This window comes from Pituophis catenifer, unplaced genomic scaffold (assembly GCF_029215685.1).
Source record: "Pituophis catenifer annectens isolate HBS135680 unplaced genomic scaffold, rPitCat1.0.hap2 SCAF_1, whole genome shotgun sequence".
Taxonomy (NCBI): Eukaryota; Metazoa; Chordata; class Lepidosauria; order Squamata; family Colubridae; genus Pituophis; species Pituophis catenifer.
In genome coordinates this window covers 77,582,453-77,601,097 of record NW_027256881.1, presented here as the reverse complement: position 1 = coordinate 77,601,097, position 18,645 = coordinate 77,582,453, and the positions used below count along the sequence as shown (strand labels likewise).

General features: G+C 38.8%; 3 protein-coding genes across 3 annotated transcripts; all 3 read right to left on the bottom strand.

Annotated features, from left to right (window-relative positions):
- Positions 1-3,583: 3,583 nt before the first annotated feature.
- LOC139322418 (proto-oncogene Mas-like) lies at positions 3,584-4,444 on the bottom strand. The gene has a single exon (XM_070951520.1). The coding sequence runs from the start codon at positions 4,442-4,444 to the stop codon at positions 3,584-3,586; it is 861 nt and encodes a 286-aa protein (XP_070807621.1).
- A 4,473-nt stretch (positions 4,445-8,917) lies between these two features.
- LOC139322408 (mas-related G-protein coupled receptor member H-like) lies at positions 8,918-12,606 on the bottom strand. The gene is made up of 2 exons (XM_070951510.1): positions 12,554-12,606; positions 8,918-9,842 (listed from the first exon to the last, which is right to left on the bottom strand). The coding sequence occupies exons 1-2, from the start codon at positions 12,604-12,606 to the stop codon at positions 8,918-8,920; spliced, it is 978 nt and encodes a 325-aa protein (XP_070807611.1).
- A 3,003-nt stretch (positions 12,607-15,609) lies between these two features.
- Positions 15,610-16,599, bottom strand: LOC139322397 (proto-oncogene Mas-like). The gene has a single exon (XM_070951499.1). The coding sequence runs from the start codon at positions 16,597-16,599 to the stop codon at positions 15,610-15,612; it is 990 nt and encodes a 329-aa protein (XP_070807600.1).
- Between the last annotated feature and the right edge of the window lie 2,046 nt (positions 16,600-18,645).

The following is an 18,645-nucleotide window of genomic DNA, read 5'->3' as shown; positions in this document are numbered from 1 at the left end:
TTTCCCCTCAAATGTAAGCTGCACAATAATAGATTAAAACACCTTGCAATGATCCCCAAGTTGTGTGGTTCCTGATATTGGAAGAAGAATAGGAAAAGAGAACTTGGTCAAATAAGATGTAGCGAAAAGGAAACTTCTTTATTATGGGAAAAAATATATAGAAGAATGGAAAAGGAGTAATGAAAGAGATATTGCGGATTTTCTTAAAGCGTAAGTATTGCACAAAACATTTTGTGCTTGCTGCTTGTACATAATCTGTCCAGCACTGAGCAACTCTCCTTCCTTTCTTTTCAAGAGGGATATGAAGCTTCCGGGGCAGTTCATCTAGGGAACCCAAAATAATTTGTGTACAAACTACACAAATAAATGTTAAATTCTGGAAGAAGTGGAATAATTATTTGGTATCAAAAAGCTAATTGCAGTAGTAGGCAGTTCCTGCAGAGACCTGTAACATACAAGACACACCAGTCACCATACCACTCACTTTTCATGGTAAGGTACTTAGAAGATTAACTCTGTATACAGGAAAGTTGGCATAGGAGAAAAAATAACATTAAGTATCTGGCTCCTAGGCTGTAAAATACCCTAGAAGACCCAGAATTCATTCATATGTAGAACAGCTATCATCACTGCCCTATTTTATTTTTTTTTTTACTTCTTAATTTCTTCTCCAAGAACATACAGCTTCACTAACAGCTTATTTCAACCCTTCTTCTCGGTAATTCAGAGAATGTGAAGAGAGAGCTTTTGAAAAAGTTTATGCTGCTTGAATGTATGTTCTTTCTATTTATAGTTGAGAAAAAGTAAAAAAAAATCCTGTAATTATTTTAAGCTCCAATCCTGAACTCAATTTCCAATGCTCAGGACAAGCCATCTTAAACCACCAGTCATCATGGCTACTGCAAAAAATGGATATTTCTAGTTTCATCCAACATAAATACTGTGGTATTTATGAGAGCTGTTGATTTTACAAAACAAAGTATTTTGATATTGATACTCATAGCCCATTCTCAACTCATCATTCATTCCAATCGTCATTCATTTTTCTTCAGAAATGGTCTTTCTCTACCAGCAAGATGGAAAAAAACCTTCTTCATAGAAAAAACTGGAAAAAGGATGTTTGATTGCCATTGAATGCCTCTTTTCAAGTTTGTGTCAGTGATCTCTCCACACTAAGAATAATCTTCAGAACAGCACTATCATTGTGTCCCAAACTAAAGGACAGTCTCTAACTTCCCATGAGTGAAATGATCAACATTGAGCATTTTGAGGTGCTGATTATGTAGGTTGAATGAGTTTTCCAAACCCCAAAGTTAACATGGCACCATAATTTAATTTAATTTAATTTAATTTAATTTAATTTAATTTAATTTAATTTAATTTAATTTAATTTAATTTAATTTAATTTAATTTAATTTAATTTAATTTAATTTAATTTAATTTAATTTAATTTAATTTAATTTAATTTAGAAATATAATTAGTTTTTTCTCTTCTAAGTGTATAGTAAAACCTTAAGTCCTTGCTTTGAATTTTTTAAAACAATAATCTACTATGAATATAATTGTAACAGTGCATTTCAACTGTACAAAAAGAAACATGGAAAAAAGAGGCAATAATTCAAAATATAAAGCATGTGTAATTTAACAGTCTTATTAACTCAAGACTGGGTATAAGGGCAGTATGTCAAATTGGATTAAAAATACACTTATGTAATCAGTTCTCTTTGATATCCCCAAAAGACACATATGACTCACATTTACTGGGAACTGTTTGTTCATGGAACTTCCAATGAGGATATGGTGACCTAGGCATCTGTCACTGAGGAGTGATAGTATTCAGGGGAGAGTGGCTGTCAGAGGGTAGTTCTAGGCCACCAAATTCACTAGAGAAAATAGAGATCGTGAGATCATCCACATGTACCCTGGACAGCAACTTTTCCTAAGTAGACTGCAGGAACTGAGGTTTTTTGCAGTTGGCTGGTGGCATCTATTTATCTACTCGCATTTGCATGATTTCGAACTGCTAGGTAGGTAGGAGCTGAGGTAAGTAACAGGAATTCATCCCATTGTTGGTAATCAGGCTGTCGGCTTCTGGGTAAGGATTGAAATAACTTTTTTTGTCTTTTTGACTTTAAAACAAAATAACTTATGTGAAGCTGTTTGGAATCTTCATAAGTGTTCACAAGTGGCGTACAGGATCGGTTGGCTCTATAAACCCATCAAATAAATAATGTCATAGTATCCAGTTTCATGATAATTTAACATGGCATCTGAGGGACACCTTTTTTTAGAAAGTGCAGCAGGTTTTCCAAATTGTTTTACCTTCACCCAGCCAGAGGTGTCTATAAGTGACAATCAAAAAAAATCAAGATAGCAACTATAACCATGCAATCAAATTTCACTTTATGGTTATTACAACACATGTCAGAAAGGGACGGTGCTTCAGTTACATGATCACAACTGCCATTTTGACTTAATTAACACGACCCCTTGCAGACATTCCTGCTCTTGTTTCTCCTTTATGATAGTATCTCGCCTATTTGCTTTAGTAAATGGCAGAGATGAAAGGCCCTGCCTTCATTTGGGTTACAGCATTAAACTGTTTCATGAAATATTTTATTCTGTCTCCTTCAGTCTTTCCAGAAATGGTTACCCAATACTAGATTTTATTTTCTTTACATTTTTTTCCTGTCAGGTGAAGAACTGTTTTTAATTCTACCAGTTAATTAAAGAACTGTTTTATGCTGCTTCTTTTTTCTTTAATCTATTTTTGCTTCTGATTTTGAGCTTGATTTTTTTTTAAAAAAATAGGCACTGCATTGCTTATCATTTACTGATTTATTTGGCAAAATTTTACTATTTTTCTTTAAGATTACATCAGCGGGAACCTTTCAGTACTATGTCATAGGTATAAAATTTCAAATAAAGAAAAAGTGTATGACATTAACATACAAAATCCAAAAAGTTTGGAAATTCCTCCCCCCCCACTTGTGTTCTAATTAGATTAAAGTCCTTTAAAGTAGAACATTATATCTAAAGATAAACAGTTGTGTTTTCTCTATGTAACTCAAGAGTCAAGATGCATCACTTCGTACCTATCAAAACCTTCCTGATGGAGATGTGGGATGAATATTGTTTGTGTGAACATAAACCACCTCTGTCAGTCTTAAGGAGTATACGACAGCCACTATATTTCCATCTATAGATTTTTCTTTCCACTCCTTCCAGGTTCCTTTGACTCCACAGCTTTCTCTTCTCCTTCCTCTGCTGCCCTCCAATCTTCCATGTATAGAGGCAGTCTACAGTTGTTTCTCCTTTCCTCTTATTTCCTCCTTTAGGAGCTCTTGGTCTCATAGATCATAACCACAACGAAGTCTTTGCAGAATTAAAATTCTCTCAGCGGAACTGTCTTTCCTGGCCACCGACTTCTTTATTCTGATTTTTTTATATGGCAGGAATAAACAGGGAGTTATTTAATTAATGGACCTGGATGATATATAAGGAGTAATGAATGAATTATTTTGGAATTGGAATTGTAAGCCGATAGTGTATTCTTCTATGGATATTTCTTTGGCTCCAAGAGTCATTTGGAAAGCGCTTCTTGCTGCATTTGTGTTCCCCCCACTATTGTTCCTTCATCTTGCAAAGCTCTCTCAAGGAAAACTTCAAGAGGATCAGAAGTCCTTTTCAGAAAACCTCCAATAATAAAATACACATATGGGCTGACACTGCTGCTTATGGTGTCAAATAATACCGCCACTGAAAATGTTGGTACGTGTACTGCATCAAACCAAAATTCAATAATATTAAAAAATTTAACCGATGCATCAAATACAAGAAAAATAACAATGGTAGCAGTAATAGAGATATCAAGTGCTGCTGGAGGAGTTTGCTGGGTTTTTTTCTTCATTCTGATAAAAATAGCCAAAGTGTAAAAGACCATGATGGGAATAAAAATTAGGAACTCAACAAATATTTGGAATAGATTTGTGATTCTGCACTGTAAAGTATTTTCACCCAAGTATATGTAGAACCTTGGGTAGCAAGCAAAGTATTCCAAAAGTGATACCAGGCCAGAAAATGTCCACAATGTGCTGACCAAAAAAAATGAAAGATGTTCTGGCCGATGACATTGATACCAGGTAAAGTAAAAAACAGATAAATACCTTTCAAAGCATAGAGCTGTTAACATATAGAAGCTGGAATTGCATCCAACTGCATATATCAGTTCTATTACATAGGATACAGATGCGTTGACAATACTGGGTTCTAAAAATAGCATAAAATAAGTATATAGATAGATTAGAATACTAAGATCAGCAATAGTTATATTTAGGACATATATGGTAAACCTCGTCTTCTTAATCTTAAAGGAAAGAAAAAGAATAACCAGTATGTTTCCAAATATTCCCAAAATGCTGATTGGAATAGCAATGACGATCATTGCTTATGTCAATGTGATATGCTTTCTGGGCCACTTCAGTCTCATTTTCATTCGCTGGGTCAGCATAGATGGAATATTGCTAATTTGTTCTGGCACAACACTATTCACGTGTTTTGAAATTCTTCTCAACCTGTCAAAAGCAAAAACAATTTTTTGTTATTACGGTATTATGCTCTGTTCACGCAGATATGGGATTTTATATTGCGAAAAGAAACTCGGCAATCCATAATTTTTTCACAGGTGACACAAAACAGCAGGTGGTCCTTGATAAATGCCCCCAAGTGGGATTGGCAATTTGGTCGCTGAGCTGAATGAAAATGCAACTGTTCTTATCTTACTTCAGCTTTGCTTTGCTTTACCGACCTGCAAAGGTTGTAAATGTGAGGATTGGCCGCAAACTTTTTCATCACTGTTGTAAATACAAACAGTCACTCTCTGAGGCAGGGGTGTTAAACTGGTGGCCCGCAGGCGCAAGCCACACCCACCCCAGCTCTGCAAATGGGAAAAATGTTGTGAAATGTCACGTGACAGCAATGTGACAAGGTGAATTTGACACCCATGCTCTGAGGCAATTGCTAAACAAGGACTACCTGCATCATGTTACATTTATAACTTCTGGAGGAAAGTTGTTACACTGATTAATTGTTCTAACTGTCAGGAAATTTCTCCTTAGTTCTAAGTTGCTTCCCTCCTTGATTAGTTTCCACCCATTGCTTCTTGTCTTGCCCTCAGGTGCTTTGGAGAATAGTTTGACTCCCTCTTCCCTGAGATATTGGAACACTGCTATCATGTCACCCCTAGTCCTTCTTTTCATTAAACTAGACATACCCATGGTTATGTACATGGTTATTGTGGTTTGTGGTTCACCAACGATTAAGGAAGAAAGAGAATTTAAATTGATTATTTATCCAGAAAAATTTCTACATAATCTTCCAAATAGTTTCCTTGGTGATAAGATGGTTGCTCAAATAGAGAAATCATTTTTAATATAATTAGGAGCAAAGGGACCAAATTACTTATTTTGTAATACATTTTATCTAAATCAACAAATGTGTGATAAAGCCCCTTTCTTATATTTCTTAATTAAATGGCTTTTCTAGAACAAAATTGCAACATGCAAGGACTCCTTTTAGAAGTGGCCACTTCAGTATACATATACAATAATACTATGTGAACCAGTATTGAATTCAAAATACAATATCTAGGTTTATGCTTAAATGTTCCATTTCATGCCCAATGACTCCCACATGAACCAAGGCAACCAGCAAACAACAGAAATGCTGCAGGTTCTAGAAATCAGATTGTTTATACTGGACTGGGCCCTGATAATTGAAATGATTCTAGATACCTCTTAACAGTAATTAACAGTAATTAAGGTAATTAACAGTAATCCCTTAAAAGGTAAAGGTTCCCCCCCCCCCCCCCCGCATATATGTGCTAGTCATTCCCAACTCTAGGGGGCGGTGATCATTTCAAAGCTGAAGAGCCAGCGCTGTCCGAAGATGTCTCCGTGGTCATGTGGCCGGCATGACTAAACGTCAAAGGTGCACAAAACGCTGTTACCTTCCCACCAAAGATGGTCCCTATTTTTCTACTTGCATTTTTTAAGTGTTTTGAACTGTTAGGTTGGCAGAAGCTGGAACAAGTAACGGGGACTCACCCCATTACACGGCACTAGGGATTCAAATCGCTGAGCTGTGGACCTTTTGATCGACAAGCTCAGTGTCTTAGCCACTGAACCACCGCATCCCAACAGTAATCCTTTAGGTATAATTAACTGGCAAAGGGAAGGGATGCTGGGACTTGTAGTTTGGCAACGTTGGGAAGGCTACAGGATCCCCATTCTTATACTACATTTGCTGTAACTGTCAACAATCACCTACTAAGACACTGATTATGTAAAACAACTTGCATTGGAGACTATCAGTGTCTACTTAAAGATCACCTGCAGATCAAACTTTTAACTGCCTCTCTGAAGCCAATACAGGATTGCTCTTGAGTCGTGACGAATAGCAAACAGGTTCAGAAAGATGGGAGTGGTGAACACGTTAACCTTACTTCTGGAGAAAACACCAAAGAGAAAAGATGATTTTCATTTGCCTCAGTTCCAAACTTCCTTCAAGCCGTTATAAGGACTATTCTATTTTTGGTGCAGTGATCTCTTTTAACAGTCTGATCACTTGGTAAGTATTCTTACAATCAAATTACAGAATACATTATACACGATTATGTTCACAAATTCCTAGAATGTCTCTTAAATAGACACTTGTGGCTAATAAATCCGTTTGTCAAATTAGATAGAAAAGTAAATGCTACTATGGTTATCGCCCCACATTTTTTTCAACCGTTTTTGATCAGGTTTCTGGTTCATCATAAACCTCTAATTCTATGACCAGGGGCCTGTGACGATGTACGGATCAAACAATAGAATGAGAATCCTGTGACCTCACAGCAACTGTTAACCACACTTTAATTATGCTCAAAAGAGTATCATCCTAATAGACTAAACACATTATGTATACATCATGTATTATCTACTGTAATGTGTCTGTCAGACAGACTATAAAAGTGCTTTGTATTGCTGGGATCCCCAGTATTGTACACTTAGGCCTTTGGACATGTTCACTAGACAGTTACCAATTTTCCCATTTGCTCTTTATTTATGAATTTTTCCGGAGGTAAAATTCGGAGGTAGATAATACTGAAAAATGGAATATCGCCGTGAGTATCTTTATTTCCAAGAATGCTTTTTTAGGCTCCATATGACATCTAGCATTTGAAAATAAAAATATCAGCTTGTCTTACCTCTCAAACCCATTGGAGAATGTATTTTTGTGATTTCTCCATAAGGAGTGCCTGTTAGGGGTCGAGTGTGGGTGATCCTTACCTTCTCTTTGACCTGGAGAGGAGTTCTAAGCATCCATTCCCCTCATTGGCTCCTAATTTGGCCATGCTTGCTGGTTTTGAAAAAAGCACAGTTGATCTCAATCTGCCAGGCTGCCCCGGAAGCCAATCATTATCAGTTTTCTAATAAACATTCTGTATTTTTTCAAGGAAAGATGTTTACCATGAGAGTCATTTTTGGATGGGCAAGTCCCCTTTTTCCGAGTGAACCTACAACAAAGTATGATTCCAGATTATAGCTATTGCCATTGCCCCCAAATTTTTGTGAATCCCAGAGACCCAAAATGTTGCTTTCATCATTCAAATTGTACTTTTATAGCAGAGTACTTAGCTAGATTTCCTTTTTTTTTAAATGAACATCTCTAAATCCTCACTTTTATATGCTTCGAACACAGGTAGTCCTCAACTTACGATCACAATTGAGCCCAAAATTTCTGTTAAGTGAGACAGTCATTAAGTCAATGTTGCCTCATTTTATGACCTTTCTTGCCACAGTTGATAAGTGAATCACTGCAGGGTTGTAATCTGGCTTTCCCGTTGACTTTGCTTGTCAAAAGATCACAAAAGGTAGTTACATGACCTTGGGACACTGCAACCCTCAAAAACATGAACCAGTTGCCCAATATCTACAGTTTGATCAAGCGACCACGGGGATGCTGCAATGGTCATCAGTGTGAAAAATGGTCATCAGTCACTTTTTTCAGAGACGTAACTGAATGGTCACTAGGTGAACTGTTCTAAGTTGAGGACTCCCTGTATTTTGGCATTGGGGGGACTGCTTGCCTTTCTCAGTGGTCTGATTGTATTGCCTATACATCTTTCTCTTCTTTAGAGTTTTCATTGAATGATCACTCTAAGGCACAGGTGTCAAACTTGATCACGTAACGTATCATGATGTTTTTTTGCCTTTGTGGAGCTGGGGTGGACATGACCTGCGCGTGATGCATCCGGCCCATGGGCCGCCAGTTTGACACCCCTGCTCCAAGGGGTCACTGGTTTATTTTGTGGTGCCTCATTTGATGACTGCATAAGCATTGCCCCCTCCATTAACAAATGATATAAATTTGCATGTAGTATTTTATATACGTATATGTCTTTTATGCATGCACAATATAATTTTCATACTCGGAATACTATGCCAATGTGATTTTTTCACTTACTCCATTTACTGTCCTGCTCTCGCTGAGAAGCAATTTACGAGGGCTTGGTATATTATGGGGCATAGCACAGAAGAGCAATAGCACTTAGCCTTATATACCACTTGACAGTGCTTTACAGTCCTCTCTAAGCAGTTTACAGAGTCAGCATATTGTCCCCAACTATCTGGGTCCTCATTTTACCCATCCCGGAAGGATGGAAGATTCAAGTCAACCTTGAGCCGGTGAAAATTGAACTGCCGAATTGCAGTCAGCAGAAGTAGCTTGCAATATTGCATTCTAAACATTGGACCACCATGACTCAGAATACACAGGCACGTACTAGAACAGTGCATACAATATTTGTAAACAAATTTATTTTACAGCAGAGAAATGCACATCAGTTTTCTTCTATGCATACAGTTGTTGAATTTTAAGTCTGTGTTTGTGTTTTTACAAGCATGGCTGTTTTGCCTGACAAAGCTATTTCAAGAAACTCAAAGGCGCTCTTCATTTTCGGCTTCTTCCAACACCCAACAATGAGATATATAAAAGGACTGATAGCACTGGTGATTGACTCCAATAGTGTGTTAAGGCTACCCAGAATATATCCATCAATGTTGTTAACCCAGTACATCGAGATCGTAGCTAAGTCAAATGGTACATTCAACATCAGATAGAGAAGAACTATGGCTACAATGGTGATATCAAGTCTCAATGGGGGAACTTCCTCTTTCATGTGAATTCTAATCCATATGCCCAAAGAAAAAAACATTATACTTGGAATAAAAATTAATTGAGTGATGATTAGTAGTATGGTTGAAATTGTACAGTTCTCAATGTCCTTGAAGTGTACTTCCGCTATTGGAGAGCAAAGAAAGTGGGTCACAATTGATACCAGAGAGGTGAACCCCCACAAAGAAAAGGACATAATGGCTGAGAAATTCATGGGCCGAAATTGTTTATACCAAACAGGGAAAAAATGAATGCACCATCTTTCGGCAGTGATAACTGCAAAGATATAAAAGCTGACTTGATGACTGCATAAATGCAAAACATGCAATACCCGGTGAAACATTAAACTGAAGATCAGTGGTCTAAAAAACATAATATACTCAGCAATGATGCTGAAGGTTAACATGTTATTAGCAGCTGCCACACACACAAAATACAGGTTTAATTTAATCCTGAGCCTGCAGCAGAGGAACCATAAAATAACCGAATTTCCTAGGAATCCCACAATGCAGATCGGAAGAGAGATGAATAGTACTTTTTCTTCTAAATTGTATTCCTCTACATCAAGGAAGCGGAAAGACAAGGAACTTTCCTCTGCGTCCATGGTGCTATTTTTTCTCAGCCTGTCAAATCAAACACAATTATTAAGATAGGTAGGAAACTTCGAACAAAATCGCCTGTAAGATAAAAGATGCTTTGCCTGGGAAGAGCCAGCCTAGACTATCTGCTTAACACCAAGGATTTGTTAGCCCTCCTTGAGAAGACACAGGTTGAATGCCTTATATTCCATGTGCCATGATACTCCTCAGGAGAATCCCTAAATACTGACCTCTACACATTGTAATAACTTGAATTAATTCTGGCTTCACTTCAGTTTTCAGCAAAAGAAAGACAGGTTAGATTATCAGCTATTATGGTTGTAGGATTAATATACCATATGCTAACAGCACAATTTCAGCCAGCGTGGCACACTTGGTCAATGTAGCATAGGTGCCATCCAAGCCCAATTTTACTCCCAGGTTTGTCCAATCTAGAAACTACCTTGCAGATCAGTATGATGTTACTTATGTCCCACTAATACAGTACACACTCAGAATATGACTTTAATTGACTATATTTTTAAAGCCAGTATTGAGAGATATTGTACAGTCTCATAAATTGCACAGGTAATTCCCAGTTAACAATGGCAATGGGGACTGGAATTGCCACAGGTCTAAAGCACATCAACCCATGCCCGTGCAACTTAGTGTCAGCAACTCCAGCAGTCCCAGTTGGTATCATTAAGTAAGGACTTTGTGACCACGACTTCCCATCCCTTGTTGGCTTTCCAGTTGACTTTCCTTGTGGGAAACCAGCTGGGAAGATTGCAAATTGCTATCACATGACTGTGGGATGCTGTGATGGCCAGAATTCTGAGAACAGGTCATAACTATTGTTTGTTCAACGCCATCCTAATTTTGAATGGTTGCTTGAACAAGTGATCATTAAACAAGGACTGTCTGTGGGGTCCTTGCTGCTCTCTGAGCTTGGCTGTTTTCTTGCCAACCTAGCACTGATAATGTTACCCAGTTTGGTAATAAAACATCTGCAAGAAAACAACCAAGCTCGGAGAGCACCAAGGACCCCTCATTTCAACCCTGATCTACAAATATTCTCTTCCAAAGAACCATTTGTGTTTTCATCACATTCTTTTGAAGTGAATTCTTCGATCATTGGTATGGGTAAAGAAATGCCTCTTTTCCCTTTGCTTTATTTTGGATGATGGGCAAGAGGTCTAATGGACAATGGACAAGTCTCATTTCACCAAGCAGCAAGATACATCCAAATTATTACCTGAGGATTGCAGCCTAATTTGTAATAAACTCTGTTCTAACTAAGGATTCATTATCTTAATTTTCAGCTCTTTTTTTTTTTTCCAAAGCACTTGGGCAGGAAAAGCAAAAGCATAATGTTAAATGGCATTTAATTGGTTACAAGCAGCTCTCGGCTAGTTTCTGTGATTCCCAGGCAAGAAAAAGAAATAATTAAATATCTTTATATAAAAAGTGAAAGCACTTTTTCTGTGTCCTAAGACTTGCTTCCTAGACTGGATAACAATACATTTACAATATTATGTAACTATATTACAGCCTATATGCCGTCAATTACTTCTGGATAAAAAAAAAATGTTTTAAGTGTTAAAAGTATCAATAGGCAAGAAACATTTCCCAAAATTAAAGTGGTAGATGAAATAAAGATTGGAGAAATACAGTAGATTGACTGTAAGACTGGCAGAGTATCTAATGAAATGTAGCAAGGGGAAATAGGATTGATCACAATTTATAGGTCCCAGAAGAATGGGCTGGAGATAGGAAGGCTTGAAATTAGAAAGAGGGTGGGATGCTTTCTTCCATTGAGTTGGCAAGTATGAGGAATATCATCCTGTTGCCATTATGAATGACAAGACTGATCTTCAAACACCACTATTTTCCAAAACCATAAGAAACTGGCCAAACCTCTGGTTCAAATCATCTGTCATTTTCTCATTTGAACATCAGTCTCAGTTAACACTTAAAAGAGAAATTTATGGCTAATCCATAGTGCTTCGGTCTAAACCTTTGGCATGATTATTACACTTCTTTCCAGAAGAGTGCCATTAAAGTCCTTGAGCTTTATCTTTGTTTTCTATAACTCAGTTGTAAGACATTCATTTCCGGTAGATCAATGAACAATCTATCCACTGACTGGATGTTCTCAGGAGATACAAACCATACACTACGTGTATTTTTGGGCAGTTCCTATAAACATCTTAATCAGGCACTTAATAATGATGTGGCAAGAAATGTAGGTTTTTGGAGATTAAATTAATATAAGTTTCTGTTAAACAAAAGAATCAATACTAACACCAGATTCCAGTTCTTCTTTTAGTCTTCATTGATCAAACTTCTGTTTTTCACATTATTGTAATACAATTCTGCCAAGATAGAGCTGGCTCCACAATTATGATGTGTTCCTTGCGTAACAAATAGAATACTAGAATCTCGTGACCTCAGAGGAGTTGTTATTAATACTATGGTAAGATTCACAATAGAATCACTTGAGACCTATTTTAATCTATCTTCAGTTTCAGTCTGTCTTGTAGATGAAATGTTGTGGAGAAAAGAGAGGAAATACATGTCCTTTTAAAGAAGTGTTTAGAATACATTTTGATTTTATCAACCGAAACGTCTTTAGATCAGCCTGATCAGAATAGCGGTCAAAGACAAAACTTCTACTTTTGGCTGTGTTCTAGAGAATGACACAAAGCACTAATTCTTGTTTGTTTGTTTGTTTACAAATAAAGAAGTGAACATACCCATTTTCCTCCTGAACATATCCAACACACTTTCCTCTTCCTATTTTTCCCATAACAACCCTGTTGGGGGGTTGAATTTAGAGAGGAGTGACTGGCCCAAGGTCACCCAGCTGGTTTTCATGGCCAAGGCAGGACTTGAACTCATGGTCTCCCACTTTCTAACCTGCTGCCTTAATCCCTAGACCAATGGATTAATGGTCAGAGGAAGAAGCAGGAAAGACCAGCTCTAATTGAACCAGGTGTTAAAAGTGGCAATGGTAATTTCATACCTTCAGACTTGCAAGATAATATTAATGTTAAAACGGCCCAAAAAAACCAGCCTAGAGAATGGCCTGAAAAATGCCCCCAAAATGGCCTGAAAATGGCCCAAATAACAGCCTGGAAAATGGCCTGGAAAATGGCCTGAAAAGGGCCTGAAAAACGGCCCAAAAAAACCAGCTGAAAAGGAGCCAAAAAGGGCCTGAAAACAGCCCAAGAAATGGCCCAAAACCAGGCTGAAAAACGGGCGGGGGGGGCAGCCAGTGGTGGGATTAGCCCCAATTGGCTGAATCCTACCTCTGTCTTTGAGGCGAGTGGCCAGGAGGCGGGGCTGGATGTGATAAGTGACATCACCCACCCAGTCACATGACCAACCGGCCATGCCTGCCCAGCTAGAGAACCGGTTGTTAAGTTATTCAAGTCCCACCATTGAGGGATAGCTGATTATCCAGGTATCAGTCATGACTGATCATCTTAGCGTGTTTGTTGTTGGTCACTACTATGTAAGCAATGACGACATTTCAAATTGACAACTATGGTTGCACTTAAAATAATAATAGCCTTATTATTCCCAACACTTTCCCCCTCAGATTACAGAGCAGAATACAAGTTCTCTGCCTCTATTTTAATAGCCATCTCAGATTGATTTAAAAACCAACAAGCTAAAGCCTCTCCTGTCCCAGTATACTTCCTGGGCAATTGGAATTACAACCACAGTTCTTACTTGTCCCCTTAACAGTTGAAAAGCATTAATGGCTGGAGAGAGACTGACAGACCCAGGGGAGGAATCAAGCAGAGAATTATAGTCTAGAGTTGTTCCACAACATTTCTGGTTTTGTGGACTGTCAGGGGTGCATATGTGATAGCAATAGCACTTAGACTTACATACTGCTTCACAGTGCTTTTACAGTCCCCTCTAAGCAGTTTACAGAGTCAGCATATTTGCCCCCAGCAATTTGGATCCTCATCCTCATTCTCGGAAGGATGGAAGGCTGAGTCAGCCTTGAGCCTGGTGAGATTTGAACTGCCAGATTGCAGGCAGCCAGCAGGCAGCAGAAGTATCCTGCAGTACTGCATTCTAACCACTGCGCCACCGTGGCATATGATGGTTCTGTGCGAGCAGTGGGCAAGAGCACGTGTGTGCGTGCAGCCTTGTTTCCAGAAGTGGGGGGCATGCATACTCCTAGTGTAAAGGAAGCACACATATCTGCTCACCCACTACTTGCACAAGTGCGGATGTGTACGCTCGCCTGCTGCTTCCACAGCCCAGTTCCTAACTTCTCAAGGCCTGATAATGGGCCGTGGCTTTGGGCTTGGAGATCCCTGATCTAGAGTTCTTGCATAGGCACAAGAGGGTGAAGTCCAACCTTATCTAGTCTTACCCAGATGCAAACAATCAGTAAGAGGAGATTCCTGCACATAGGCCTAAGTAATAAGTCAGCTAATTGAAATCTTCACATGCAGACCTGGGTTTTTGCACCTGACATTGATAGTTGTAATGGTATGTGGGAATATCATTGAAAGAGGTGCTGCATAGGACATGATCAAACGAGAGGGTGAGCACCCAATGGATTAATGGTCAGAGGAAGAAGCAGGAAAGACCAGCCCTAATTGAACTAGGTGTTAAAAAGTGGCATTGGTAATTTCATACCTTCAGACTTGCAAGATGCTATTAATGTAGCAATAAAAGCAGATTTTGCTGATTTAGTCATTTCCTGTCTTGTTTGCCTTGGGAAGGCAGACAATAGCTCAATTTATAACATTTTAGAATCAAAATGTTAGGTCATATACCATATTACATACAGTAGAAAGGAGATTCTATGGCAGCAGCCCCCAACCTTTTGAGCCACAGGGACCGGTTCCATGGATAAAGATTTTTCTGCAGACAGAGGGGCCATGGTTTTGCATGCTGCCTGCATATCACGATGGGACTTTGCTTGTTTGTGCGGCCTGGTTGCCGGCATGCCACGGACCTGGGCTGTTCCATGGACTGGGGGTTGTAGTATAATTCCTATACTACAATAGTATATCCTGTTTTATCTGAATCTACTCTTGAGGAGCATGACTTTTTATCTGATTGCAAATTGGTTAATGCCTTATCAATGATAGGCAGAACAAAGAGCATTTAAGTGTTTCAGATTCAAGTGTGTTTTACTCAATAAATAATTCTTAACTGAATTAATGAACAAATTGAATCTATTGAATAAGGATTCTCTTCTCTTCTCTTCTCTTCTCTTCTCTTCTCTTCTCTTCTCTTCTCTTCTCTTCTCTTCTCTTCTCTTCTCTTCTCTTCTCTTCCCTGGCATTACCATGCACAGTGGCATTCTTAATGTTTCTGTGTTTTCAGAAAGACCTGATAGAGGTAGCATCTTTTATGTGCTCTCTTTGTCATTCTTTTCTTGTACTATAAATGTAGAAAACACACACCTATTTGTTTAGCCATTTCCTATGCATAGGAGAAATTAATCCAGCTACAAAGGCCACACATGATGAAATGGTTCAGTTAATAGTGTTAGTTTTATTTTTAGCAAAGCAATATGAATAGTCCACTTTATAGGGTTGGTATGTATGTAGTTTTCATTTTTATGTGATCATACTTTTTGATTGTGCTTTTTGTAGGCTTTGGCCCCCAGGCAAAGTAGCCCTTACAAATATAAAATCTTAAAATCCCATTTTTTAAAACATGAGCTTGATTCTCCTAAAGGCCTTAGGTAGTAAACTAAATTAGAAGTAGCAAATGGTAAATATATCTGTAATATGCATTTTTGGGGAAAGAAAAAGTTTCATCAGATATGTCTTTATGTTTTTTTCATTTCTGATGTCCAAATTCCTTTGTGACCGGCTGTAGCTAACGTGTCCGGAGTATCTGTGCTTTCTTTGTCATTCAAAGCTCTCTCAAGCAACTTATACATAGGCTCTGTGACCTTCTGTCTTTGCTGATTTCCAACAAAGAAATAGACCAAAGGGTTGATGCTGCTCTTGATGGAGTCAAACAGCAGAGAGAGTTTAAATAAAGTTGGTTCACGAAGTGCATAAACCCAGTTGCTTATAAAACCAAGAGTTTGAAATGTAAAAATGCAAATAAGAGAAAGGACAACTATGATTATGAGGGTGATATCAAGTCTTGATTTGGTCCTTTGCTTTGCTCTTTTCCGCCTTCTGATAAAAAGAGAGAAAGCAGAAAAGGACATGATGGGGAAAAAAACCATAAGCTGAACAATAGATTCAAAAATTAATGCACCATGACATATAGAAGTCCTTGGAGCGGAGACTGAAAACAATTGTGGGTAGCAGCCAACATATAACATCAGGGCCACTAGGAAAGACCAGAACCATATTATGCAGCATATATTCGTTGTGAAGTCCTTTGGACGGTGCTGTTGATAATAGAGTGGGAAAGAGACCATGACATACCTTTCAAAGCATATAACTGTTAATAAAAAAATGCTGGCATTGCTTGACAATGAATAAATACTCTCCATTGTACGTGAAAAATAATAACTGATAAAAAGTGATGTCAGAAATACACAAAACACTGTAAGGAAGTAAGCAGCCACAATAAAATCGGCTATTATCAAATTGAGAAAATAAACTATGAATGTTGTCTTCTTCACCTTGCGGCAGAGAAGCCAAAAAACAGCTGCATTCCCAATCAATCCCCAGAAACAGATTGGAATGGATAAGGCTGCCACCATTTCTATGAAAAACCTTTTGCTGCTTATATGTGGCTCTGTGTGATTTGTTTTCATTGTAATAGTGTGGGGAGATAAGATAATTGCTTCCGTCATCTTGCTATGGTCAGTGTTCAATAATTCTTCTCAATCTGTCAAAATTAAAAACAATTCTCATTATTAAGCCTCTTACATATTTTACAAGTAAGAAACACTAAAAAGTTTCCCTTGTCTGGCAATAATACTAGTGTTTCTTTCACACAGATTTCACACCGGCAAGAAGTGCTAACTGGAATGTATGCTGACATACAGTCTGTTTTCTGGGAATCAGAAGATATGTTTATATTGATATTTTAATAGGACCTAGGGCAGGAGGGTCAAACTGGATTTCATTGAGGGCTGCATCAGAGTTGTGTTTCACTTTGGGAGGATATAGCCCAGATGGGCATGGCCAGCTTGACGTCACTCGTGTCAGGGATACCTTTGGTGACCTGGCCGGGGCTGGGGGGATCCATTTTCATTGGCAGAGGGCTGCAGGAGGCTTGTCATGGCTGAAAATGAGGCCTGGGAGGGTTGCGCATGCCCCCCTGAGCTCTGTACACTGGCAGAGGACTGCAGGAGGCTGTCGCGTCCAAACATGGAGCCCAAGGGGCCACGTGCGGCCCTCCCAAACTCTTTTTTTTGCCAGAAGAGGCACCATGGGCCAGTCCTTCGCTGTTTCCAGGGTGGTCCCGTGGGCCAGATCTAAGCACCTTGAGTGACACCCCTGACCTAGGGTGTTATTCTGTCTTCTGGAAATGTCCTTTGACTTATGTATTGTAACACTGTTAATAGCATAATGATTTCACTGGAAATGCTACACTGGTATTGTCCTTTGTCAAACCTATTTGCCAAAAACCTACTCCCAACAATGTGCAGAATGCTATGAACATACATACATACAGAATGCATTTTGGTCACCAGCCCATTCTGAACAGATTTAGTGATAACTGGATCTATATGGTCCATTTTCCATCCATTAATTTCTTCTTAAAGACAGGAGATGCTGGCATCTTTAAAGGATTGCCTCATTTATTTCTGTTATTCCCAACTAACATTTCAAGATGTTAATTAAGATGTTAATCCAATTAATATTCAATTAAAGGGAACCTTGCACAAAAACCAGCCCTTCGAGATACCACATTACCCGGGGCAAGCATTTATGTTGAAAAATCAGCCACACTCAGGAAACAAGCGTCTATATGAGAATGTTTACATTTAGACCCAGCAACCCCAACTCAAGAAGAATAGAGCCAGAATTCAATAGGGACCTTGCACTGTATCTTGTTTTAAGCTGGAAGGAATTGCAAGGCCCTGATGGGAACAAGGATCCAAGTCAGGGAAGAAGAAGTCAGTGGCCTCCAGATTCAAACTGTGAAGCCAGCAAAAGGCAGAATGATTCTGGAAATTTTCCTGGCACAAGAGTTTCTGGAGGAGAGACTATTCTAGACGGAATGTACTGAGAGAATGTACGTCCTTTGCCATCTTTTCTGTCAAGTTATCCATCTTGTTTCTGTGCCTTGGAGACTCCCAACTCCGTCATTGCAAACCAGACTTGCTTTTGGAAAGAGGTCAGAAGGCACAGACGTATATGCCAGTGGTGGGTTGCTCCCAGTTTGCCCCGGTTCAGGCAAACCAGTAGCAGTGGCAGCGGGATGCTCCACCTACCCGCCCAGATATCATAAAAAACGCTTTGTGCATGCGCAGAAGCTTCAGCGCATGCACAGAAGTGCTGCGCGCTCACGCACTACCAATAGCAAACTGGTAGTGCCAGGATTTGAAACCCACTACTGGTATATACATATTATATTTATTGATTTGGTGTTCTCAGGATAAAAATAAAATAGAACATAAAAGAATAAAACAACATATTACTGCAACATGCTCTACATGGGGCGACCCTTGAAGAGTATTCAGAAGCTACAACTGTACAGACAGTTCTGGATGTCGTTAAAGTGGTGCATGTAACAGCCGCTATTATGTGAGCTGCACTGGTTGCTGGTTTACTTCCAGGTCTAATTCAAGGTGTTGGTTATCATGTTTAAAGCCCTTCACGGTACGGGGCCAGGTTATTTAAAAAACTGTCTCACCCCAGTGGGACAGTTTGCTCTACTTGCTCCATCA